Source organism: Thamnophis sirtalis, unplaced genomic scaffold (assembly GCF_051295495.1).
Source record: "Thamnophis sirtalis isolate CommonGarterSnake01/CBP01778 unplaced genomic scaffold, rThaSir2_p1.2 scaffold_11, whole genome shotgun sequence".
Classification (NCBI taxonomy): domain Eukaryota; kingdom Metazoa; phylum Chordata; class Lepidosauria; order Squamata; family Natricidae; genus Thamnophis; species Thamnophis sirtalis.
The window spans coordinates 30325882-30352567 of NW_028261391.1; the positions used below are offsets into that span (position 1 = coordinate 30325882).

Consider the following 26686-nt stretch of genomic DNA (forward strand, 5'->3'; position numbering starts at 1 on the left):
CTATATTTCTTGTCCAAGAATGAGACCCCCCCCCCCCCTAAAATGCACATAAACTCTAAAACACAATTGAAACAGAGCTCTTTTGGGTATGGAACATTTTTGAATTGGTTGGAATAACCAGTTTCAAATTCAGAAACAACTACCTTGACCTCAACATATTTGAGTTCAGAATATACAAATATTTTGTATATTCATATACAATTACACATACCTTCTCAAGTACTCGATATAAGAAGAATGCTAAAAAAAAATGCTCCATTGTGAAGGAGAAGTGAGAACTGGAAGGAGGCATGATAGCTGGTAGCCCAAAATGGAGTTACGCAGCATCTGCAGATTTATTGCTGGTTTAATGATGGCTAAAATACTTGACATAGACTGGACATTTATACATTGTTGAAGGGTTTGATGTTTTTCGAAGTGGAGCTGTTAGGGTCTAGAGAAGATTTATTGAAGAAGAGAAGCCATCATGGGACCTTTGGAGGTCTTTGTAGGAGGCTCAAGAGATAAAAGTTTCTTATCAGCTAGAGAAGGGAGCCCGTGCCAGCCTAGGAAAGGATATGTTGGACAATATATTTAGTCTCATAATTATTCTAAAAGAGAAAATAGATATAGTATTTAATTATAGTGTAGTGTATACATTACATACAAGTACATATATATTAAGTCAGTATTATAAAATTCATAAATACCTTGAGAACACTTAGGCTGCATAATATTCAAACACAGGAAAAAAACACAATTAACCTGAACTAATTAAGCAAGCAATCAGCTAAGTAGAGAATGGAATATGGCTATCTAGTTGTACATAATTCATCCCAAGAAAGAATATGAACACTGAAAGTAAATATTGTTTTATGCCTGGTTAAAAAGGAAAAACCATATCAGGATTTTCTCACTGAATCTTATATAAAACCTCATGAATCCATTGAATTGGTATGATAATCTCTCCAGAAACTGTGATTTATGGTATGCGTTTTGGGATTTAGTATTCTGCTACTGTCATCTCTGTCTTTTTACGAGTGTATATAATTTCCTTTTGGTAAGCATAGTATATTGAGAGGACAAGGGACCCAAAATTAATATAGCTAGAATCTTCAGTTGTTTAATACAGGTAGTCCTTGATTTATAACAGTTTATTTTGTGACTGTTCAAGTAACAATGGCATTGAAAAAAGTGACATGACTATTTTTCACACTTACCACCTTTGTAGCATCCCCATTATCATGTCATCAAAATTCTGATGCCTGGCAGCTAGTTCATAATTATGACCATTGTTGTGTCCCAAGATCATGTGATTACCTTTTGCATCCTTTTGATGAGCAAAATCAATGAGGAAGCTAGATTCAATTAACAACTAACTAACTTGTTACTAACTTGTCAACTGCAATGATTCACTTAACAATTGTGGCAAGAAAGGTCATAAAATGGAGCAAAATTCAACAAATGTTTCGCTTAACAACAAAAAGTTGGGCTTTAATTGTGGTAATAGGTGGAGGACTACCTGTATTCTGCCACTGTTTGGGGTTATATTTTAATGCAAAGAGTAGTTTTTGAACAAAAATTTTATTCATTATTCAGAGATTTTATTGTAGATTTTTTTTTATTTCGCTGTCATTTATATGGCCACCCATCTTACAAAACATGACTGGGCAATTATATTAAGAAACCCTGAATTGATAGCACATTGATATGGAATATGGTCAGTTGTTTATACAACTGTCCAGGTTCACGTGTATGAAATACATGGCTATGTTGAGAAGGTGGTGGCGCTTCAACTCCGACGGTCCTTGGATGAAGCGGATTATCTAGACTCCTTTCAGTCCGGTTTCAGGCCTGGGTACAGCATGGAAACCACTCTGGTTGCTCTGACTGATGATCTCTGGCGGGCCAGGGATAGAGGACATTCCTCTATCCTGGTGCTTCTTGACCTCTCAGCGGCCTTCGATACCATCAATCATGGTATGCTTCTGTGACGCCTGGAGGAGGTGGGAGTGAGAGGCACCATTTTACGGTGGTTCTCCTCTTACCCCTCTGACAGGTCGCAGTCGGTGTTGGTCGGGGGGGGCAAAGGTCAACTCCTAGGCCCCTCAAATGTGGTGTGCCACAGGGTTTGGTCTTGTCTCCCCTCCTATTTAACATCTACATGAAGCCGCTGGGTGAGATCATGCGACAGCACAGGATAAAGTACCACCAATACGTAGATGATACACAACTGTATCTTTATGCCCCGTGCCAGCTCAATATAGCGGTGGACGTGATGTGCCGATGCCTGGAAGCTGTTAGGAACTGGATGGGAGTGAACAAACTTGCACTCAATCCCGATAAGACTGAGTGGCTTTGGATGCTGCCCCCCGAAGGACAGCCTAGGTAGTCCATCCTTAACCCTGGGGGGTGAAAATTTACACCCACAGAGTGGGCTCGCAATTTGGGGTTCCTCCTGGATTCGCAGTTGACACTGGAACATCATCTGTTGGCTGTGACCAGGGGGGGCCTTTGCCCAGGTTCGCCTGGTGCACCAATTGCGGTCCTATTTGGATCGGAAGGCACTTCAAACCGTTACTCACGCCCTTGTCACCTCAAGCCTGGATTATTGCCACGCACTCTACATGGGGCTACCCTTGAAAAGCGTTTGGAGACTGCAGCTAGTACAGAATGCGGCCGCGCGAGCAATATTGGGTGTACCGAGGTACACCCACGTTACACCTGTCCTCTGCGAGCTGCACTGGCTACTAATTGGTCTCCGGACACAATTCAAGGTGTTGGTTATTACCTTTAAAGCCCTACATGGCTTAGGGCCAGTGTACCTTAGAGACCGCCTACTGCCACATACCTCCCAGCGGCCAGTAAGATCCCACAGATTGGGCCTCCTTCAGATGCTGTCAGCCAGACAATGTCGGCTGGCGGGCCCCCGGAGGAGAGCCTTCTCTGTGGCTGCTCCGACTCTCTGGAATCAGCTACCCCCAGAGATCCGGACCATACCCACCCTCATGGCCTTCAGGAAAGCTGTTAAAACCTGGCTGTTCTGGCAGGCCTGGGGCTGTTGATTTCATGTTGAGGTCCAGCCCCAGTTAGAATGAATGCATGTGGTTTTGTGATTTTAAACTCTTTTTTTTCTGTCTTTTTTTCTTATTTTTTTTTCTTTTCTTTTTCTTCCTTGTAAGCCGCCCGGAGTCCTTCGGGATTGGGCAGCATATTAATTTTAATAATAAATAATAAATAAATAAATAAATAAATAAATAAATATGTACATCGGGTGGATGGATGGATGGATAGATAATCAGTTGATTAAAAGATAATAGTCATTAAGTGTGAGGATTCACCTTTGTAAGTCACTGCTGAAATGTGTTGTGCTGTTGTAAATTGAAATGGTTGCTAAATGAATGGTTGTAAGTCAACCTGTAAGGCTACCTGTACACAACAGAATTATATCCTGTTTTGTTTAAATTTGGATTATATTTATTTTTTTCCATGAACATTAGATAAAACTGTAAGATTTGTGCTGCAAATGGGAAGGCTTTTTTAACAGCCTCATATGACTCTTTTAATATTTTTTTAAATATCTTAAACTCCAAAATAAATTATTGTGTGAGTGTGATTGATTGATTTATTTGCTGCCCATCTTGTCTAGAGGTGATTCTTTGAGTATTATAAAATAGCATTTTATGCATTCTTTTAAAATGGTCTAATTTAATCACACCAAATTTTTTCAAATTTATATCAAAACAGTTCCATTCATGAAGTGCTAGAATAAAATTGGATGAGTAAGAGGACAAGTAAAAATATTTTAAATGGAAAATAATTTTGAAGAATCATTTTAAATGATGTAGGTCAGATGCATATTTGTGCTTTGGCTGACAGAAGACTTTTGAAGGCGAAACAGTCTCAATAACATAAACTCCCAATTTTGGGGAGGAAGTTATTACATTAAGTTCATGATTATTTTTAGTAATTTACTGTAGTAACGGCCGTGTAAGAACATAAATCATAAAATAAAGAAGCATATTTGAAACATCTTTATCGCACAACATTGTAAACACATTTAGCATTTGTCAACTTGAGTTGAAGATCTATCAGATCTTTTCTTTTCAAGATTATAAAGATTACTGGTAATTACTGCCATTTTAGCTTCTTACAAAGCAAACTGTGTGATGACTTTTTCTTTTACTTATCTTTTAAGGAAATGAATACTCAGTTATTTACTGTCTTAGGCCACATTCACATATCCACATCCATACCATATTCCTCCCATTCTGAAACTAGCAGGAAATTCTGCCTCAATGTACCTGCAGCATATTCTTACTCTCCAGCTGAAATGGTTCCATTTTGTGCTACTGTTAATGTGGCTTTAATGTGCAACAATCTAAGGCCCCACCATTTAAAATTCTTCAATTAGCAAGTACATTGTTTTGGTTGTTCCAGGCATTACAATGTTTTCTTTTTCTTTTTGTTGTACTACCAATTAATTGAATTTTTAGTTATATGTAATTCTGCCCACTATGTAGCAGCAATGAAAAGAGAGTTAAAAATATCTCTTCATTGCTACATGTGGTTACCCGGATTTGTTGATATACCACCTCTTGTTATATTGTTGAAGAGATTATGTTTGAGGAAGTTTAAATGTAGAAATTTATTTGGGAGCTGTAAACTGCCTTGAGAACAGTGTAAGTAGAGGAAATGAGATCATCTCTGGGAGAAGGCGAGAAGAAAGGTTTCCGGGAAGAAAATTCCTTGCCAGGCAGGTTACAGATAGATCTATTTTTTATATAGTTTCCTTATTATTTGCCCTCAAGGTCGTGTCTTGACTATATCTATGGACACCTGACTTGTATATGAAAAGTCTAAAATATAATTAAAGTGAAACAAAATATATTCATTACTTAAAATATACTCTTTTATGTGTTACAGGAAGTTACATGTTTTTAAATCCATGAGTTACCATTATAGTTTTCCTTAAATTAAGCTCATTCACAATCAAATACATCATCTAGTCCAGATTCTCGTTTTAACCTATGGGTTTTTTTAATGGCTTGGGGCTCTAGTATCTGAAGGAACATTTCTTTCAAACCATATCCTGAGACGATTTCTGAAGAACTTGTTCAGGTGCTCTGCCACCCTGAGGTGTGTTGGCTATCTGAGCAGGGGCTTTTTTAAAAGTACTATCTTCTCCCCTATTTAGGAGATTTTTTCCCTCAGTGAGGTATGCTAGGTATCTTTTCAGGGTGTGTGTGTGTCAAGTAAATACATTTTTAGCCTTCCTGGCCTTGTAACCATTCAAAGTTACAACAATATCTCTTTCCTGGAAGTGACAATAACACTTCCTATCCCCACCTCTATTTTTCCATTTGCTTTCATTATTTATTTATTTCATTCTTTCGCTAGATTTAATGTAAAGTTACCTATCCGTATTCCATGGGTTTTATGGCTGATCAAATCCTTAAATTGTGTGCTCAAGTTCAAGTAGAATATAATCCGTAGTATCATATTGTCAAATTAAACATCACAGGGATATTGAACATCAATTACATCATTTCATCTTCATGGTATTATTATAAATGCCCAGAATTGCTTGGTAGAGAAATGGGCTGATTACAAATTTAATAAATAATAAATACATTTGGGATAACCCAGGCTATATTTAAGCAATTTCTTTTTATTCTTACAGCAGATGCTTGCAAATTTCTTCAAAATTAGCTAAGTGTGTATTTTTGTTCAGGTGGAATTTGTTCAATCAAAATCACCATTAATTTAATATAGTTTAAATCTATTGAGGAACAAAACACAAATTTTCAGGATTACTTTTCAAAGTAACTCAGTATAAGTAGTTACCCTATTTTTGGATTATAAGATGCACCGGAGTATAAGAGGCACACACAAATTTACGAGATAATTTTTTTAAAAAAAAGTTTTTGCCTTCCCAGGCCCCCAAGAGCACTCTGCAGGTCTCCCAAATCCTCTGCATGCCCTGTTTTTTTGAGGAAAATGGGGCATTGCAGAGAGTTTGGGAAACTGCAAAGTGATTCTGAAGGCCGGGGAGGGCAAAAACACGACACATGAGAGGTTTGTGAGGTGAAAAATGGGCCCATCCAGAGCTGCAGCTAAAAAGAAACACTCACCTGTCACATGGCGAATGTCGTCGACCACCTGGACCCAGAAGTCTCAGCCTCGGGAAAAGGCAGGTTGTTAAAGGCAGGATCCCTAAATTTCTGATGCAGGACAATTTCCACTTGGGTTGGGGGAAAGATTATGTTGTGATTGCAAAACCAGTGTGTATGTTTGTGTGTGTGCGCGGAGAAGGCTGCTACACTGTACTGTGGGCTTTCTGAAACTCTGGATGGGCTTGATCTTCCTAAAGGGTAAGGCTTTTATTGATCTCAAATCCGCTTTTCTCTACCTGTTCCACAGTAGGGCAGGGATAAACAAATCTCTCTGCGCTTTACTTTCCCCCACCCTTCCCTCTGATGGGCAGCAACACGGAGCCGCTTTACCCAAGGAGCAGTAATTGGCTGACTTCTTCTCTTCAGCAAGGAGGGAAAGACTCAGGCAGGCAGCTGAATGGCTGTAGCTGCGCTTGACTGGGAACGGCCCATTGGGCGAGGAGGTGTGGGAATCCCTTCCATTTGGATTAGCGGTTCCTTGTGGCGGTGCCTGAGCAGGGAAAGGGAAGCCCTCCAAAAATGACCCTGCCTTCTTGAACAACTGGGCTTGTTCACAGCCTTCTTCCCAACTCTGCTTCCTTAGTCTCGGCAAAAGCATGTGCCAGGCTCCAGGGAGACTTCTGATCTGGTGCTCCTGTATTCAGAAGTTTCCTTTCCATCCTGTGCTTCTTCCACTAGCTAAGATCCCGACGATGCCAATAGCTTTTTCTGGAGAGAAAGTAGAGATCTAGTGTCCTGAGAAAAGCCTTCATGGAGAGCATATCGGTCCTCTTCACTTCCTCCATCCCCCTCTCTCAATCCTCCTGGATCTATCATGCAGCAAAGAGATACGGTAGCCAGGCGCAATAGCAATAAGCACTGCATGACAGATCCTGCTGTGGGAGGGGTAGAGTAAAGCGGATTTGAAATTGATAAAAGCCTTACCCTTTAGGAAGATCGAGCCCCTCTGGAATTTTGGAAAGCCCACAGCCCAGTGTAGCAGCCTCCTCCGCACTCTCCATGCTTTCCAATCACAGCACAATCTCTCCCCCCTTCCCCCTGGAAGTGGAAATCGTCCTGCCTTTTCTCAAGGCTGAGCGTTCCGGGTCCAGATGGTCAAGGACATTCACCATGTGACAGGCGGGAGTTCTCTAGGTCAGGTGGAAGTTCCTTTTTAGCCGCAGCTCCGGACGCCAGCAGGAACTATGTGCAGATCATCCATCTAGAGAAACTGGATGTGTGGGTGGCGTTTCTGGAGGCCAAAAATGGCTGTTTCTACCCTATTTTAAGGGGGAAAAAGATGTGTCTTATAATTAAAAAATACAGTAAATAAAATAGGCAAATATTGAGAATAAAGGAAAGTAGAAGCTTTTGAATAGCTTACCGTTTCTAAAACTTTATTTAATGTAAATTATTGGAACAATGGGAAGAACAGAACATCAAAAGAAAACCTAATATTTTAAACAAAATTTCCAGTTCAGGTGTTCATACCTTATCTAAAGCCTAGCTAGTAGTACTGTTCACTAAACATGCTATGCAACTTAATGAGAAACTGTGTTATAAGTTCAGTGTGTAAATTGCTCCTTATACATGTTTGTATTTGTGTCCCTGTGTTCTTCATAGCTTTCTGTTTTTAACTTTCTGCTGACAGGTCACATTTAGGGCAGGCAAAACATAAGGCACGTAGCCCTTCTGAAAGTAAAAAATCTATATCAAAGGCACCCAAAGTGCAGTCCAATACTACTACTGAACAGTCCAAAGGACACTTTTCTAAAAGGTAATAGCTTTATATTTATGAATTTACTAATGTAACTTCAATGGAATGTGTCGCAAGCATGCTGACTTATTAAAAATGTCTAAATAACTTTTACCTGATTTGAGTAAACAGAAAAACTTTCAATTTCAGAAATTCAGATTTGAAACGTAAGTACATGTGATGAAAGTTTGACAAGCCTGATATCAGCAGAATGAAAGGTGTCCATTTGAGTGATATAAAACAGTGTACTTGTAAATCTGTTCTAGACTGCAAGAAAGAGAATTGATAAATATTATTTATGGTGGATTGGTGTTTTAATAAACTTGTTTGTAGATGTTGAAAATTAGAGTTTGTTCAGAAATAATTTGGGCAAATTGCTAATTTAGCCTTGTGCAAACGTAGCACTTCTCTGCTATTTGCTAAAGTATGCAAGTCTTTTTTAAAGCTTCCATGGAAGGAAAAAGATGAAACAGCTTTAAGAGTCATATTAAACAGACACTGCTTAATTATTTTTTTCCTTCAAGGAACAACGTATCTTTGTGGTCTTGTGAAATTGCTTGCTGTAATTAATAGAAAAATGATGTGCTCATGCAAAGTCAAAAGCACTCTTTCTGAATCATTTTCAAGATTTATGAAGTCCTGAATTCAGCTGGGCTGTCTGAATCATAACCTGCTTTATTAATTTCAAAAGATGAGTAGGTGATCAGTGTATTTTGATTTTTTAAATTTCTTATTTGGGATATTTAATGGAGTCTTCTTAATCCAGTGGAATAACAATTAAATTGTCTAATATGGAATCAAATTGTTTCATTGAATGCTTTAGCATCTTTAGTTTTGTTCAGTATTGGCAATTTTCACTGTGAAACTCAATGTAGTTCCAAATGAAGCATTAAAAAGCACTGATATAAGAACATCAGTTGTGAAGCAAGCAAATTTCACTGTTGAAAGTTAAAATTCATTGGTTGCCATTTCTCATAAAGGTAGTTCTGGGAACAAATTAGCAAAGATATAGAAATTCTTTATTTTAGGAGTGTTCAATATCAGCTCTTTGGTGGAATTTGACACTGATTATTGAATATGTTTGCCTCTAGTTGGCAGGAAACCATGTTGGACCTGCAGGTGTGATATAAGTAGTTTATTTTTGCATTTAAAGCCTTTCCACCCCCAGCCCCACCCCAAAGTGAAACAAATGCAAGATGTAGTTTGTGCCTTGGCCTGTAACCCCATTCAAAAGTTGCTGTACTTTCTCCCTCATTTACTACATAGACATTTTTAACTTCCCAGCCCAGTGTTTCTCAATCTTGGCAACTTTAAGGTACATAGACATCAATTCCCAGAATTCCCCAGCCAGTATTGTTGAGAAACAATGTTCTAGCCTAATGATTATATGTAAGTTAATAGCATGTTTGGGGGTATTCTTATAAAATAACAGTGATACAGATAGCTGATCACAAAATATGATTGAATTTATTTTCATTCCCCTTCTTTTCTCATAACTTTTGACTTCCAAAAAACAGGTGATCTCTTCAAATACTGGATCACAGGGCACACTAATTTTATTTTCAATGTTTAAAGGTCATGTATAATCTGTCATTTTTGAAAATAAATATGAAAATGAAGGTAGCCAATATTGTAGGGTGCCAGCTTTCTATTTCTTTTTGTAATCCTTTTTTTTAAGCCAAATTGGGCAAAAAAACTAGTAAGTATCCAAGAAACTATCGATGAGGATATTACAGACTCCAGAATTATATTTGCTACTGTTTCTTCATATAATGCATTTACTATAACTGATCTATTACTCCCAGTTGAAAATGTTGCACAATTATACTAAATATTAACTTAAAAAAATACTTAAATATAACTCATGGTTTGGGAGATTTCAGCATTATTGTTTAGTATGTTTGAAAGATACATATCTACAGTAAGAGAATCTGTAAGTCTTCGCAGCACTACTGCTTAGTTTATTATTATGATTTGACTCAAAGCTTTGCTTTGCTTCTTTGTTCTTATGTAGTTGTAACTGTTCAGTCACATTTCCTTGAAAAGTACAAATTAAATAGCCAGGTGATTTCTGCAGTTTTTAAAAATATTATTTTCTTTGTTGAGTAGTAATATTGAATTTATGTTTACCTTCTCAGAGGCTGTAGCTCATCTGCTATTATAATTCCACAACAAGAGGCTCTGGACACAGACAGTACTTTAGAGCAACAAAAATCCGGGCAGGTGCCTAAAAGAGACAGTTCTCGAGGAGTGAAACGCAGTGCTAGCCCAGATTACAACCAGACAAATTCTCCTAGCCCTGCCAAAAAAACCAAAGCACTTCAGCACGCTGATTCTTCTTTGGACTTGGAAAGAAATAAATCTCAGACTAAGTCTAAGAAAAGACATTTGCATCAAGAGCAAGAGTCAAAGTCTTCACAATTGCCATCAACCAGTAAAGCTCACACCAGAAAGGGTGGAGCTACCGTTAGCTCCAGAAGCCAGAAACGGAAAAGGACAGAAACTTTACCTATTGTAAAGAGTCGTCCAGCAACTGAATCAACTGGCAGTGAAGAGAGACCAGCAAAACCCACCAAACTGGCTTCAAAATCAGTGAGCTCAGCCAAAGCTGGGTGCAGTACCATCACAGATTCCTCCTCTTCGGCATCTACATCTTCCTCCTCCTCCGTTGTTGCTTCTGCATCTTCTGCTGTTTCTCAGGGTGCTAGAATCAAACAGGGAAAAGACCAGAGCAAGGCCAGGCGCTCCAGATCTGCATCCAGTCCCAGCCCACGGAGGAGTAGTAGGGATAAAGAACAAAATAAAATCGGTGGCTCTTCAAAGTTTGATTGGGCTGCTCGTTTTAGCCCCAAAGTTAGCTTGCCTAAAACAAAACTTTCTCTACCAGGCTCTTCTAAGCCAGAGGCATCAAAACCTGGGCCTTCAGGATTACAGGCTAAACTAGCAAGTGAGTTGTTGAAAATATTTCCATTTCTGTGAGGAAATTATTATTGTTGTTGTTGTTGTTGTTGTTGTAATATAGCTACTGTAATAATTTAATAAGAACTGCAATGTCATATGAAAAATAATTTACCATGCATAATCACTGGATGATTAGTAAATTCAAGAAAGAGCTGTTGGGGGCTCTAGGCAGGGAATGTGTATTTCAGGTGCAAAGACATCAGTTCTTACTCTTGATCTCTATTCCAGTGGTGCATGTCTTTGCATTTTTAAATTCTGTGCTTATAATGGAGTAGGAAAGATGTAACTTTCCACTGGCCTCTAGTTTTTATATATTTTGCCTATATTTCAAGTTATCTTGTTTACTAGCATATTTTATGTTGAATGAGTCCATTTTTCTTATTTCTTAAGTTGTATCTTCCAAACAAGAATAGGAATTATTTATTCATAATCCTGTGTGGCAAAGAGAGAGGGAAAGGTATCAACTTGGACAAGGATTACCAAATGTAGAAAAGGTGATTGTATCTAAATATGAATTCAGATCAGAATACAGATTCTGTTCAGAGTCTCTCTTGGATACATAAATTATCCATTATCAACTAACATATTGTTTTTCCAGTAGATGTATAACTTTGCAATTCATATGATTTATAAATATACATATTTACCATGTGCTATAAGAAAACAATACATACTTTTGCAGTAAATATTTAGTTTAAAGAAGACAATTGTGAAATTAAAAAAAACCTCTGATTTTATCACTGAAGTCTTCTGGACTGGTTAGAAGTAGGCTTCCAGGTGCAGTTCATGCTGCAGTTTAAAGTTCTTTATAGTTAAGGATTTGAACTTATAGAAATGCTTTTTCCAGATAGATTTTCCCATATTGTAAGATCTAGTTGGGAGGACTTGTTTTGCATCCCAAATCCTAGGTAAAGTTGATAAAAGGACTAAGGCAAATCAAAGAAGGGTAAGACTTCTTTAATTTCCTCCTCTTATGGAACAGCATGCAACCGACCCACCTCGATATAAAGATATCTCCTTTTCTTGTTGTTGTTTTAGAGGCCTGGTTCTTCTAAATGGTTTGTTGGATCAGACTGACAATTGAATGACTTCTGAAAATTATGTGACAGGAATTGTTAAGCTTTAGAATGGTTAAATGTTACATTGGATTGCACTTTTTATTCTCTGCTTTTGCTTTGTTACTCTTATTTTTTAAAATCTGGATTACTAGACCTTTGAATATACCATTTAGACTAAGGGTGTCAAATTCAATTTCATTGAGAGACGCATTAGGGTTGTATTTGACCTTGGCGGCCCCGGGGGGATGTATCTAGAATGGGCATGGCTAGCTTGATGTCACTTGTGTCAGGGGTACCTGTGGCATCCCAAACACTCTGCCAATGAAAACGGCTCCATTTTTGGCTGCAACGGCTTCCTGCAATCCTCTGCCAGAGAAAACGGAGCTTGGGAATGCTGCCCATAGTTCTCGCAAGCTCCATTTTAATCTACAATGGCCTCCCGCAACCCTCTGCCGGTGAAAATTGAGTTTGGGAATGCCACCCATAGTCCTTGCGAACTCCATTTTCAGCTACAATGGCCTCCTACAACCCTCTGCCAGAGAAAACGGAGTTCTGCCCGCGACCTTCCCAAGCTCCATTTTTGCTGGCAGAGGCCCTGTAGGCTGGTTCGCTGCTGTTTCCATGTGGGCCAGATCTAAACACACCATGGGCTGGATCTGACCCCCAGACCTTGAGTTTGACATCCCTGATTTAGTCTTTCATCCAATTTATGTAGCATATAGATCTTATTAATAAATAAAATATTTGTTGAATAAAGATAAATGATGTTAACACTTAAGTGGATTCATTAGTAGCCATAGTAAGTAGTTTACCTAGCATTGTATAGTGCTTTAGATGAACCCACAAAAGGTACTTCTGAGCATCAAACAAAGCAAATATGATACCATATCCTATACATTGTAAAAGAATCAGGACTTTCTTGGGATTATGTGACAGCTGCATGGGAGTAATCATGCATCTGTGGAAAAAAGAATCATATATAAATAAACATTGCATTTGTGTTCCAATGCATTTTGAAGCATCCTTTAGAAATTGAATTCAAAGCACTGCACAGCCCTAGCTATGAATCATGCAGTAATAGACTGATTTAAATAAATTTAAAGAAACCCATAAACAGGTCCTTGATGAGTTTGTTTTTCTTCTTTGATCAGTGCTAAAAAAAATAATTTTACATGTTTAACTTGTACAGAAATAATATCAGCATATAATAAAAATACTTCATCCATTCCCAAATTTTGCCTCCCCCAAATTTAAATAATTAAATAAATGAGATGGCATTAGTTAATATAAATTATTTTTCATTCTAAGGATCCATTTTCTACTTATAAAAGAAAAGGTATCACTCGTATCCCTGTATTCTCTCCAGGAGAAGGGAAGATTTTTTTCTTTATGCTCATGCATATAGGAGTATCCTAATGTCTGTCAGCACCTTCCTTATTATTTTCCATAGTTTCAAGAAACTTCCTTTAATTAAATTTTGGAAAGAAATTATAGCTAGTTATTGAGATAGAAAGGATTTAGTTCCCTTCATTTTGTGCAGATATTTATGACTTTCTAAAAAAGAAAATCAAACCATTCCACTTTCTAATTTCATGTAAAAAAGTCTGTTTTAGCTTCAGCAATGATTGAAAATTAATTTCTGTTTGAATTTCTTGTATCTCGTCATTTTTTGATGATTTCTTCTATACATCAATTCTCCACTGCAGAATATTTAGGTTGTTGACATTAGAAGACAATTTCTTTTAACTAACGGGATATATCAAAATGTTCATATATAGACATATTTTTGATATGAGATATTATTTAGTGGTTTTTCATTTCATTCAAGGTGTACTCTTTATTGTATTGTCAAATATTTTGATATTGAAATAGCTTCCAAAAGTTTCCTGGGAACAGAACACCACTGTTTTTAGATAAAATTAGATTGAAACATGTTGTTTCAAATTTGAAAATCATAATTTTAAACAAGGCATTTCAAAGTCAAAATGATATATAACTTTCAATAGATTGAAATAAAACAGTTGATCGAAATATTTTTTCCTGTCCTCCACATCAGGCATATTATTGGCTTCCATAGATCATAGCATGAACTTGTACATACTATGGGACATGCAGTTGTATGACATAGAAGTTAAGAAAGAATTGATAAGGTTCAAATCAGTCATGGTAGTTCAGTGGTCATTCTTAGGCCAACAAATTTGACAAAATTGTATTTAGAGAGAAAAAGAAATAGGCTTAGAGGAAAGTCAGAATATAAATCTAAGAAATACCAGGTTATATTTTTTTTACTGGTGAAAATATTGAAAAGCTTTTCTAATAGCATGTAAATAAATACAGTAATAGTAATAATATAATGTATACTGTATTTATAAAATAAATTCATTTTAACCTTACCATATTTTTATTTTTATTAAATCATCTTTATAGAAGTTCTCTTTCATGGTGGCCTGAGTAAAAAGAGCAAGAAGCGTAATGAAAGGGAATATTTCATATTGGGAAACTTGTGAAGAAATATAAGCTGTCATTATTACCCATCTTCTATTTGTTTAGGCTTGAGAAAATCTACAAAAAAGCGCAGTGAATCACCACCTGCTGAGCTCCCCAGTTTGAGGCGGAGCACACGGCAAAAGACCACGGGCTCCTGTGCTAGTACCAGGTATAACGTGATATAAAATTACTAACACTTTAAAATAATTGAAGAAATTGCATTTGGGAAAAGCCTATAAAGAACTTGAATGAACATAATGGACAGTTTATATTTGTGTTCCTGATAGTATGTTACATTTGATAAATAATGATTTGAGAAATAGTATAACATATAAAACCACAGTTTAAAATAAGTAATCTGTTCTCAGTACTGTACTGAATCAGCAAGTCCACACTAAATATTTTGCTGATAATTATATCCAGTTCAAACAACTTTCTTAATCATTTGAAGCACATGTGAACCTGTTCCACATTTTTGCCATCCTCTTAACTATTCCACCATGCTCATTTGGGGATTTAAAGGAAACCCTTATTATAAAAGTAAAGCAGATTGTAACAAGGTTAAATTATAACTCAATTTATATTGCTGGCATACAAGCATTCGAATGGGGCCATTCAACAATTCTATGAATTTCCTTCAAAATACATTCTGTAGGAATTGTTCATTTAAACTAAATCATTTATAGGAGAGTAGTTAAGTATATATTGTATAAATGTAGGTTGTACAAGCATATGTGTTAAAAACTTAGTTTTTAAACTTTAGTTAAAGACTAAAAACAAAGTTTTAATAAAACTCCTGAAATTGTGAGTTGTGCAGAACTTTATATAATATTTAAACATAAATAAGGTGATTGCTCTATCCTTGTGAAATGGCTAGGTTAGTTGTTTCTCTCTTTTAATCTTTTAGAAATTTGTTAAGAATATATTTTTCTAATGAACTTTTAAGAATAGAGGGAGAATTTGGGGATACTTAATGTGGCAGTTTTGTTGTTTGTTCCATGTTATTTTTCTTGTTGTTATTTGGATTTTGCAACTGAGAGCTTCCCAAAGTGCTTTGATAATGTTATTTAATAAGTCAAGAAATTAAGCAAACCCTTGAAGAAGCAATATCATGCTACATATTTCAAACACATTAAATAGCATAAAATTGTTAACTGAAAAAAAACTTCAAAAACTAGTAGAGGTGACTGCAAGAGGACAGTATTTGAATAGGATTCAAATATAGGTAATGGGAAAAAAGTATGAGAAGACTGTGTACTAATTTTCTCAATATAAAATAATATTGACAATATAACATAAAATAATAGTGTATGACTCTTTAATCAGAGAAGTCATATAGCTGATGGAGTATTTAAGTATCTCCACAAGGAGGCAGAAAGGCTTTGAAATCAACATAGAGAAAATTGAATATTATGCATAATTTTATACATTGAAAAAGAAATGTGTTGTAAGCTGATAAATAATATACTTAAGAGGTAAACAAATATAACAGATCAAGTAAGATAAATGATGTGGATTTGGAAAATAAGTGAAAACGTTTCTAAGGGACATAGAAATAAAAATAATTTTTTTTTGAAAAGAAATATTTTGAATCAATCTTAATAGATTCTCTATGGTTTAAACTCCATAGTTCTTGGCAGTAAGTACAAGTAGCTCTTAAGTCATGACTACTAGTTCAGCAATCATTCAAAGTTATGAACAAGTGGTACTTTTAACCAGTCCACAAACTGGCAGTTGCAGCATTCCCAGTCACCTGTTTGTGACCCAGGTGCTTGGCAAACTTGCACATATAACAGTTGCGGCATCCCACAGTTACATCACATTTGTAAAATTCCCTGCTGGCTTCCTACAATCAAATTCAATGAGGATACTGGCAGAAGAGGTTGCAAGTTGCTCCTGTAGGTTGCTTCTGCCACTTTTTCTCCTAAGGAGACCTGCGGCGGAGTACAATATCTGTAGTATCCCCCCCCCCCCCGCATTCCATAAACTCGTGTACTTTTTAAAGTATTTTTGAACATACAGTGAAAAACTACTACTGTAGGGCATATGGGGTTTAATTTGAAGCCATTGTAAACTAAAAACATAATCTAGAAGTTTTCTGATTGTACCTGTTTTTTAGTCGGCGAGGCTCTGGCCTGGGCAAAAGAGGAGCAGCTGAGGCTCGCCGACAGGAGAAAATGGCTGATCCTGATAACAATCAGGATGGTGTTAATTCTTCAGCTGCACGAGCTGATGAGGCTCCACAAGGAGCTGCAGGTAAGGAAAACAGTTCTAGGTTACTTCCTCTATATAGTCATGTGTTAGAGAAATCCAGCTAGAGTTTCTCCTTGTAAAGTTCATGGGTTGAGCACAAGATGACAGGCATTCTCTAAAGTGGGCCTTCTTTTGTGGAATAGTATCCCTCCAGAAATACAGAAATCTACATATTGTTTACATTCTATAATCAAGTTATATAGATATTATTTCAGTAAATCTCCATCCCACCTAATTGTTAAAGGAATCTGTCTTTTATTTTTTACTGTGAATTTATTACTTTTTTCCCTCTTCCTGTTGTAAATTTTCTAAAATCCTCAAGGATTTGAACACTTTATAATTATTTTCAATAAAGTATGTTAAGTATATAACATTTTTTAAAATTTGAATTACAGCTATCCTTAACTTATGACTGTTCATTTAATGATGATCTGGAATTATAATGGCCATGGAAAGGGTACTATATAGACTGTAACACATTGCTGGCCATTGCAAAGTGTGGCAGTATCAGCCCTGCAGTCACCTGATTGCAATCTGGGTGCTTGGCAACCTGTTTGCACTTACTATCAGTTGTCAAGCACCCTGCAGTTATATGATTACTGTTTGCAGTCCTCTCTGCCGGCTTCCCCAGAAAGTCAGTGGGGAAGCTGCAGAGAAGGTTACAAGCTGCTGCTACCTGCTGAGAGGACTCCCTCTTGTCTTTGGGAGAGTTACCAGTTGAAAGGAGCTGAACTCCCTCAGCAGGGTGCAAAAATGGAGCTCGGCTCCTAAAGATTTCAAGTTCTCATTCTGCAACTCAACTCAAGTCAAGTAGGTTTTATTGTCATTTCAACAATGTACAGTACAGTACACAGTGACGTTTCCCCAGGACCAAGGTGCTACATCAGACAACATAGATAAAAAGAAAAAAGAGCAGAACACAGAACTACATATAGCTCTAAATCTAAGAACTTAGAGAGTATTGAGGAGTCTGATGGCTTGTGGAAAGAAACTGTTACACAGTCTGTTTGTGCGGGCCCAAATGCTTCTGTACCTTTTTCCAGATGGCAGGAGAGTGAAGAGCGAGGGGTGTGTGTGGTCAGCCATAATGTTTCTGGCTTTACAAATGCAGCGGGTGTGTATATGTCCATGACAGAGGGAAGATCAACCCTGATGATCTTCTCTGCCGTCCTCACTATTCGCTATAGGGTCTTGTGATCCAAAACGGTGCAATTCCCAAACCAGGTGATGATGCAGCTGCTCAGGGTGCTCTCGGTGGTCCCTCTGTAGAAGGTTCTGTGTGGTGGAAGCTGTGCCTTCCTCAGTTTACTAAGAAAGTAAAGACTCTGCTGGGCCTTCCTTGTTATGGAACAGGTGTTAAGGGACGAGGTGAGATTCTCCGCCAGGTGAACACCAAGGAATTTGGTGCTCTCTACGATCTCCACGGAGGAGCCATTGATCTTCAGTGGGGAGTGGTCATGTTGTGTCCTCGTGAAGTCAACAACCATCTCTTTTGTTTTGTCTACATTCAGAGACAAGTTGTTGGCTTTTCACCAGTTCATTAACTTCTCCACCTCCTCTCTGTATGCTATCTCGTGTTCTTGCTGATAGGACCCACCATGGGTTGTGTCATCAGCAAACTTTATGATGTGATTCGGTGAGAACAGTTCCTTCCAGTGCATGGAGGGGAGAATAATTGCTCTGGCACCCCGCCAAAGGGGTTCTCTTCCACACACGGGAGCTGAACTTGGCAGACAGCTCTTTCAGTCCATCTCCTTTACAACCCAGGATATTATTTTGTTTTTTTTAAATTATTTTGTTTATACAAACTTCACATCTTTGCAACACACTTCTTTTACATATTTGTTATGATTCTTTTATCTGTACAGATAAGTCTTTTATAACTATAACTTTATATATATAAAGTTTTATTTCATACATCTTTTTTCTTCATTCTATATATAACATTCTATATATTCTATGTATAGCAACCTTTATTACATTTGAGTAACCCAGGAAATTACTTAATCACTACTAACGGGAGTGCTGGGATGGAGTTATTGAGTGAAGCAATCATGTAGGCCTCTCATCTAATGACTCCTTCACTCAGTGACTCCTTAGTAACTGAGATTCTGGTCCCAATTATAGTTGAAAGTTGAGGATACTGAAATAGCTTTTAAACAATTTAAATTTGTTCTGATAAATTTAGGACTTTCATATCTAATTTATGATATGAACTGAGCTTACTTAAACAAAGAAACTATTAAAACGTAATACTCACCATTTCTTAAACATTGTAGATGGTTAAAATAGTATTTTGAAGTCTTGTTTCTATATTTTTAAAGGCAAAATTACATTTAGAAAGTGCTAGCTGCACACACTGATTGCTATGTACTTGATAGTATTGTTAGGTTTTACAAGGATAGATTTATTTGATTATCCATCCCAAGTGCCTAATGGATCTTCTTAATTTGAGAATAGTTGACACCCCCTCCCCCGAAAGTTACAGTGAGGATAATTCCACCGACATTTTTCTGGCAGAAGACTTAGTATCCTTCTGGAATGTAGGACCGAATTAGACCTGAGAGTTTTTCTAAATTTGCCAATCCAGAGATTTTTCCTTGTTTACTGGGGAGCTTTGGGAGATGAAGTAACAGAGAAAAGGTATTTGAATGAATACAGATGTGAACTTGAGACTATACTGTGGCAATAAACATGGCAAAAGAACAATTTTTCATGCTTTTATTATGTCCTTATACTGACTGGATGTTCTGTTTAAAGCGTTGCAGCTCTTTGGAGGAAAATAGGCTAAAATACCATATTTTGAGTCACTGTGAGGGGTTTGTGGGCCAAAATCACTCAGATTCAGCCTTAATTTGAATGTTAACTGGTGGTTAACTGGTTAGATCCTATGAAGATAATTTTGCAATATTATGTGGGATTATTTTAAAGGATTCTGTTAGTTCTGATTTCTGCAAAATTAGCACAGCCATTTACATCTTGGATCCCCATTCTTTCTTCTGGTTGTATGAAAAACTCCCAAAGTGTGACAGAATGCTGAGTTTGGATGGTAATGAATATTTTTTGAAATGTAATGCTGCCTACTTTGTAGGAGGCATGATGTACTCTGTTATCAAGAAGCCTTCACTTGACCTAGTATTTAAGATTAGCTATTCACTTGTGGCCTTCACTTGACCCAGCAATTTAGATTAGCTATTCTCCAGTCCCTGATCTTTCCTTCTGGGAGAATGTTATTGAAAGTTTGAGGGTTGATGGGTGTTGAAATTGGATACAATTCTGGAGAAAATACATTATTCTTTTCAGTCAAGGTTTAGACTCGGGTTCCGAGAAATGAATTCACATTGGTCTTTCTCAAGAATAACTTGGGAGAAAGTTATTCTTCTGATTGATCTCTGACTGATCTCTTAGTGGCTACAATTAATAATGGTATCCTTCTAAATCATCTGAGAGATTTGATATTGGGGGCATTGTATTATGGTTCTTCTTTCTAAGTAGTGATTCAAATCAGTGGTAAGGATGAGATGGCAAACCTTAAGGCCTTCTACTGTGGAGAGACATAAGGTATACTATTTTCCCTCTTCCTATTTAAGACTTAAATGAAGCTGCTCAGAGTGGTCTCTACTTAGATTTAGCTATCACCAGTAAGCGAAGGATACTAATTTGTATCTTAATTCTGGTCTGAACAGGAGACATTGTTGAGAATATACAGAGACACTGAAGGTATGGAAGCCCTCTGTTTCCAGAGACATTCCTTGTTTAGCTCTGGACAGGGTCACACTAACCCAATCAAAGTGGGTTGATAATCTAGAGGTCCTCTTAGACCAGGGGTGTCAAACTGGCGGCCCACAGGTTGGATGTGTTATGTGTAGCCATGTCCACCCAGCTCTACAAAGGGAAAAAAGTCATGAAACGTCACGTGATGGAAACACGACACCGCAAGTTTGACACCTGTGTCTTAGAATCCAGGAGACTAGCAATTGGAGTGGCAGAACATGGGAGCAGAGTTAAAAGAGGGATTGACCTACAATCCCCATACAGCCACAAATGAACTTTGCCTACACCTCCCCCCCCCATTTCATTATTGTTATGTTGATGTTGATGTTGATTTCATTTATATGCTGCCCTTTTCCCCTGAAGGGGGACTCAGGGCGGCTCACAACTCAAACCAGGGAAGGGGGATACAGACAAATTAACAACAACACAAAACAATACATGATTTAAAACACGCAACAATCATACCATTCAAGATGGGGGCAACGGTTCTTTAGCCCCAGGCCTGTCGGAACAGCCAGGTTTTAAGGGCTTTATGTAACCACAAGCAGATGTTAATTGATAGTTAACTTTGTTGTGCATTGTCATGATTTAGCAATTAATTAATTAATTTAATTGGAGCTTTAAGTTTCTTCCTGACATTCTCTTTTTAATAACGTACAGTTGTTCAAGGTTTTATCAATGAAATTAAATAAAAGCCCTTATCACTATTAATTAATTTGAGGTGACAGTTCCTATTGCTTGTTAAGTGAATATAATATTTGAGAATGGAAAAATATTTCAAAAGAATCTTTAACTGGTTTCCAGTGTCTTTAGTACAGTTTAAAAACAACCAGGGTTTCCTTATAGTGATCCCAGTTAAATACATTTTGATCTGTTATATTCTCATACTTTGATAAAAATATTGTTAAATGCAATGAAAGAAATTAAATTGTTAATGTTTGATGATCAATAGGCTTATTTTGGAGTTTATTTTCTGATTTAAATAGAATAATGATTGACATTGTAGTTTTCTGTTTTTGGTTCAGCTGCAATATTACACATATTTAATAATAAATGAAACCCCATTGCAATCAATAGAACTTAATTCTGAATGTATAGACACAGATACCACAAAATCACTGCATTGTGCTTCTTTGGGAAAAGTTTTTTAGTGATGTGAATAAGTTCCTTGATTTTTGGGGAGACATTTCTTTACAATAGTAATTTTCATTCTTTTTTGGTGTGTGTGCAGATGTTATACCAATAAGTTCATACTACAATTTCAGATCTGTCAAGCCCTTGTGGTGAACACTTGATTCTGATCATATTTTATAGAGTTGCCAGATTTCTGTTTGACTGTTTTTCTTTTATTTCAAATAAAAATCAGAATGAGTAAAAAATCAGAATGTTTCAGTCACGTGCATGGTTGAAAGCATAAACCGGCTGTTCAAGTGCAGTCTTTCCATACTGTGTAAGTCAAAACTAAAAATAAACCTGCTGTTTTGTATGCCCATTCCAATTTCTACTGAGGTTGTTAAAGGTTTTCGTTGACAACTTTGGCAGGAAGATTTTTGAGATTGTAAGTATGTAAGCTACATGACTTATTAATGCCATTTATTTTGTGTTTTTTATTAGCTTCTAGTTCTGTTGCTGGGGCTGTGGGTATGACCACCTCTGGTGAAAGTGAATCAGATGATTCTGAGATGGGAAGATTACAAGGTATATATTAAGCTTCCCTTATACAAATAACAACTTTAAGGTTATAACTCTCTAGATTTCTTTTAAACAGTTGAAGCCTTTCTTAGAAGCCTTTTCTGATGTTGATGTTCACTCAATTTATTTCTATAACTTGAAGAAAATGGTTGGCCATTTTTGAACATGTAATTAAAGGTCTGCTAAAACTAGTGGCATATCTATCATCTTTGGTATAAATAAATCCATTGAAATTATTATTAAAATTTAAAAAATCATATTAATACATGGTAAAATCCATTTTATTTTAGGGAAAGTGTGTTTTAGAAACTGTTTTACTTCTGTAGCATCCGGTTTTCTCTCCTTAGAATTCAAAGGTATTTATTACTAGAGGGAGTCCAGCAATCTATGTAGCTATATAATTTTCTTTAGAACTCGGTCCCCTTTTATTCTCAAAGATGGTTTCAGTTCACCTAACCAAAATACCCAAGTTTTGGGGGAACCTGTGACTTCCAGATTTTATTTGTACTCCTATTCTTAACATTCTTGACTATTGGCATGCCTATTAAAGAAAGTTCTTGGAAATTAAAATCCATTATTATTCATAGGAATGTAAATTTTCCATTCAAATTTTGCTATTTTTAATATGGAAGAAGAGCAGGTTTTCTTGATTTTGGCTTAGATAAGTAAAGGGTAAATTTATCTAACAGGACTATTTCAAAATTTTACAAAATGTAAAACTTTGTGCAGAAACAAACAGATGTCTGGTCAGTAAAACTGCATGGTGATAAATTACAATGTTAGGGGCATTCAAGAGAAAATTGTTTTATGTCTAGGATTCTGCAAAAGTGAAATATATAACTGGGCCTAATAATAATTAATCTTGTAGAATAAAAATGCAGCATAAGTTTCAATCATTTAAATGCTACAAAAGGAAATTTTATATTATGCAAATCATAGCTTGTAATATAATACAAACGGTTTAATGAAGAGATTTACATTTCTTTTAAATTTCTAGCTTTGTTAGAAGCTAGAGGACTCCCTCCACATCTGTTTGGTCCTCTTGGTCCTCGAATGTCTCAGCTATTCCACAGAACAATTGGAAGTGGAGCTAGTAAGTAGACTGATTTTCATATTTTACAGTACTTTAAGATAGTGACTCTTCATTCATATAATCAATTGATTATAGACAAACCTTAAATTCTTATCAAATACTGTGATGGCACCTGCCAAATGCAACAGTTGGAGATATCCATGGATCCCACCCTATTAAATTTCAAGAAGGCAGTAAAGATTGGCACCCCCCAACCCCAGGCCAGGTCTAGGATGTTGATGAAGCTGGCATTGGATGGTGATGAATTAATTTTATTGGGTTCTCATTGTAATTTTTAATAAGGAACAAATAAAGTTATTATTTATTATAATCAAATACCTGTTGTAAAAGGGGAAAAAATAGTAATAACACTTAGACTTATATGCCACTTCATAGTGCTTTACAGGCCTCTCTAAGTAGTTTACGAGTCAGCATATTGCCCCCAACAATCTGAGTCTTTATTTTACCAACCTCAGAAGGATGGAAGGCTGAGTCAACCTTGAGCCAGTTTAGATTTGAACTGCCGACAGTCAGCAGCCAACAGAATTAACCTGCAATACTGCATTCTAACCACTGTGCCACTACGGCTCTTAATATGCTTTGAATTTTCTTCCTTTCCCTTCCCCTTACTTCCTTTTTTATTTTTCTTCCTCTTTTAGGTTCTAAAGCTCAGCAACTTCTACAAGGGCTTCAGGCCACTGATGAAAGCCAGCAGTTACAGTCAGTGATAGAAATGTGTCAGCTATTGGTCATGGGTAATGAAGAAACTTTAGGAGGTTTTCCAGTCAAGAGTGTTGTTCCAGCTTTGGTAAGCATATTCATTAATTCATATCAACTTTTACCTTTGATTCATTGTAATTTCATGAAAGACCAAATAGATCAATTGAAATATGTACATAAATGGAAGCACATTTTCCCCTTGTTCTTACTTATTTGAAGGGGTCCATAGCATAAAAACTTAAGAACTGTTAGAGTAATTCTTCAACTATCTTAAAATAATACAACAATGTACCTAAAATAGAAACATAAATTGTTCAGAAATGGGGAAGTGCTAAATTTTAGAAATACGTTTTACAGGCCTTTCTGGGTGACAGCTGTAATTTTTGTGTTTGGAGTTTGGAGTTTATTCAATTTGTAGGCCGCCCTATTCCCCGAAGGGACTCAAGGCAGTTGAACAAAAGCCAAGGGAGGGGAAATTACAAAAAGTAAGACAAAAACAATCAGACAATATGAACAATTTAAAAGCACAACAGACACAACAAATTCGAGTGGGGGGGGGGGACTCAACCCCAGGCTTGCTGGGACAGCCAGGTCTTCACGGCCGTCCGGAAGGCCCGAAGGGTGGAGAGGGTCCGAATCTCCACGGGGAGCTCGTTCCAAAGGGCCGGAGCAGCCACAGAGAAGACCCTCCTCCGAGTAGTTGCCAGCCGACATTGGCCGGCAGATGGAATACGGAGGAGGCCTAATCTGTGGGATCGAATGGGTCTGTGGGAGGTAATCGGCAGAAGGCGGTCTCTCAAGTACCCAGGTCCAATACCATGTAGGGCTTTATAAGTAATAACTAGCATCCTGAAGTGTATCCGGAGACCAATAGGTAGCCAGTGCAGCTTGCGGAGGATAGGTGTAACGTGGGTGTACCGAAGTGCACCCACAATTGCTTGCGCTGCTGCATTCTGGACCAGCTGAAGTCTCCAACCACTCTTCAAGGGCTGCCCCATGTAGAGCGCATTGCAGTAGTCTAGTCTTGAGGTCACGAGGGCATGAGTGACTGTTGTAAGATCCTCCCGGTTCAGGTAGGGACGCAATTGGTGCACCAGGCGGACTTGGGCAAACGCCCCTTGGTCACAGCCGACAACTGATGATCTAAAGTCAGCTGTGGGTCCTGATTGTGTCACCTGATTGTTGTCTGCTTAATGTAATACATGCACACTTCATTAACCTATTACTGAGAGTGCTAATAGGTAAGATTGTAAAGACATACACATAATATAAATAAACTTGCTGCATTACATTTTTGAAGGAAAGGGACAATATAAATCAATAAAGACTGTTTTTTCTATTATTTACAGATAACTTTGCTACAGATGGAGCACAACTTCGACATTGTGAGTATTTCATCTTGAAATTTTGTATACCCTACCTTTTGAGCGCAAATGTCTAAATGAGCTAGATTTAGATTTAAGATTAGAACATTTTGTCTTTAAAACAATGCCTATGGGAACTAGCAGTAAGATGGAGAAATATTGGTTTAATGTTCTGCTTTTGAGCTGATTTGGGATTTCTAGTTAGCTATACTATGAAAGAAAATACTGGGTCAAAATAAATACATTTTTGATGTGATCTGGCAGGACTGTTTTTGCATTTGATTGTTTTCACAGATGAATCATGCTTGTCGAGCCTTAACCTATATGATGGAAGCACTTCCCAGATCATCTGCAGTTGTGGTGGATGCAATTCCTGTTTTTTTGGAGAAGGTAAAAACTGATCAAGAATTGCAATAAAAGACATTGTCAATTAATGTTCTCAAAGTCATTGTTCATTGGCTGTACTTAATACTACTAGCCTGTTTGTGATACAGGAATTCAGAATTTCCTATAAGTTCTTTTGAGAAGTAAATAATGTTATATTTTACATTTATAGCTTCTTCATCGTTCTTAATCGATTAATCTTAAATCGTTCTTTCATGTCTAGTATTATTTAAACCTTAATGCCATGTATAGTAGAGATAGAGCAAGAGCCCTAAAAAATATAAAACTAGCATATTTAAGAATAGAAAATGAGTTTTTAAAAAGTTTAGATATAGAAATGTGAAGTCTGTCTAGTATTGATCAGATAAACTGTAAAATTTAGATTTTTTGCCTAGTAATCTTTCTATATGTAGCAGTTATCCAAAACAGTGTTTATCTGGACCTAAAGGAAGCTTGAAATATATTCCTTGTATCCTTTGTAATATTGATTAATTATCTGGCTTATTTAATTGTTTTCTTATATTTCTTCCTGATTTGTAGCCAGACATGTTATCATGATGTTAATGTATATTTAGGATACAAGTGAATATATTGCCCCTGAATCTAGTATAAATTCTAGTAGATCAACTTTTTAAATCTAGATCAGTGCTTCCCAAACTTCTTTACCTGAAATGATTTATTAGAAAGTCCTTGTAATATAGCTAAAATACTATAAGCCAATTTAAACTTTCCTCTTGTGATTGTGCTAGATCAGTACTTCCCAAACTTCTTTACCTGAAATAATTTATTAAAAAGTCCTTGTAATATAGTTAAAATACTATAAGCCAATTTAAATTTTCCTCTTGTGATTAATGATTTTGTGTGTTGTTACCTAACTTATCTAATTTTAGGTAATTCATCCAAGTTTGGAAAGGACTGTTCTAGATTTTTCCCCCTAGATTTTGAGATTATCCATGTGTGTCTGAGGGAGTGGCAGCTAATGATAAACATTTAGATGTTTAATTGGGTGTTTTGATCATAAGTTAAGTTCA

The 26686-nt window shown here is 36.8% G+C and overlaps 1 protein-coding gene across 3 annotated transcripts in view; it reads left to right on the forward strand.

Annotated features, from left to right (window-relative positions):
- Positions 1-26686, forward strand: part of TRIP12 (thyroid hormone receptor interactor 12) — a 79165-nt gene that overhangs the window by 15530 nt on the left and 36949 nt on the right. For all 3 annotated transcript variants that reach the window (XM_087725442.1, XM_087725445.1, XM_087725443.1), the window contains exons 3-11: positions 7786-7911; positions 10029-10837; positions 14460-14565; positions 16516-16652; positions 22038-22121; positions 23113-23208; positions 23847-23995; positions 25257-25292; positions 25566-25661. In XM_087725442.1, coding sequence (XP_087581568.1) covers positions 7786-7911; positions 10029-10837; positions 14460-14565; positions 16516-16652; positions 22038-22121; positions 23113-23208; positions 23847-23995; positions 25257-25292; positions 25566-25661 — 1639 coding nt within the window. The remainder of the gene's footprint in view (positions 1-7785; positions 7912-10028; positions 10838-14459; positions 14566-16515; positions 16653-22037; positions 22122-23112; positions 23209-23846; positions 23996-25256; positions 25293-25565; positions 25662-26686) is intronic.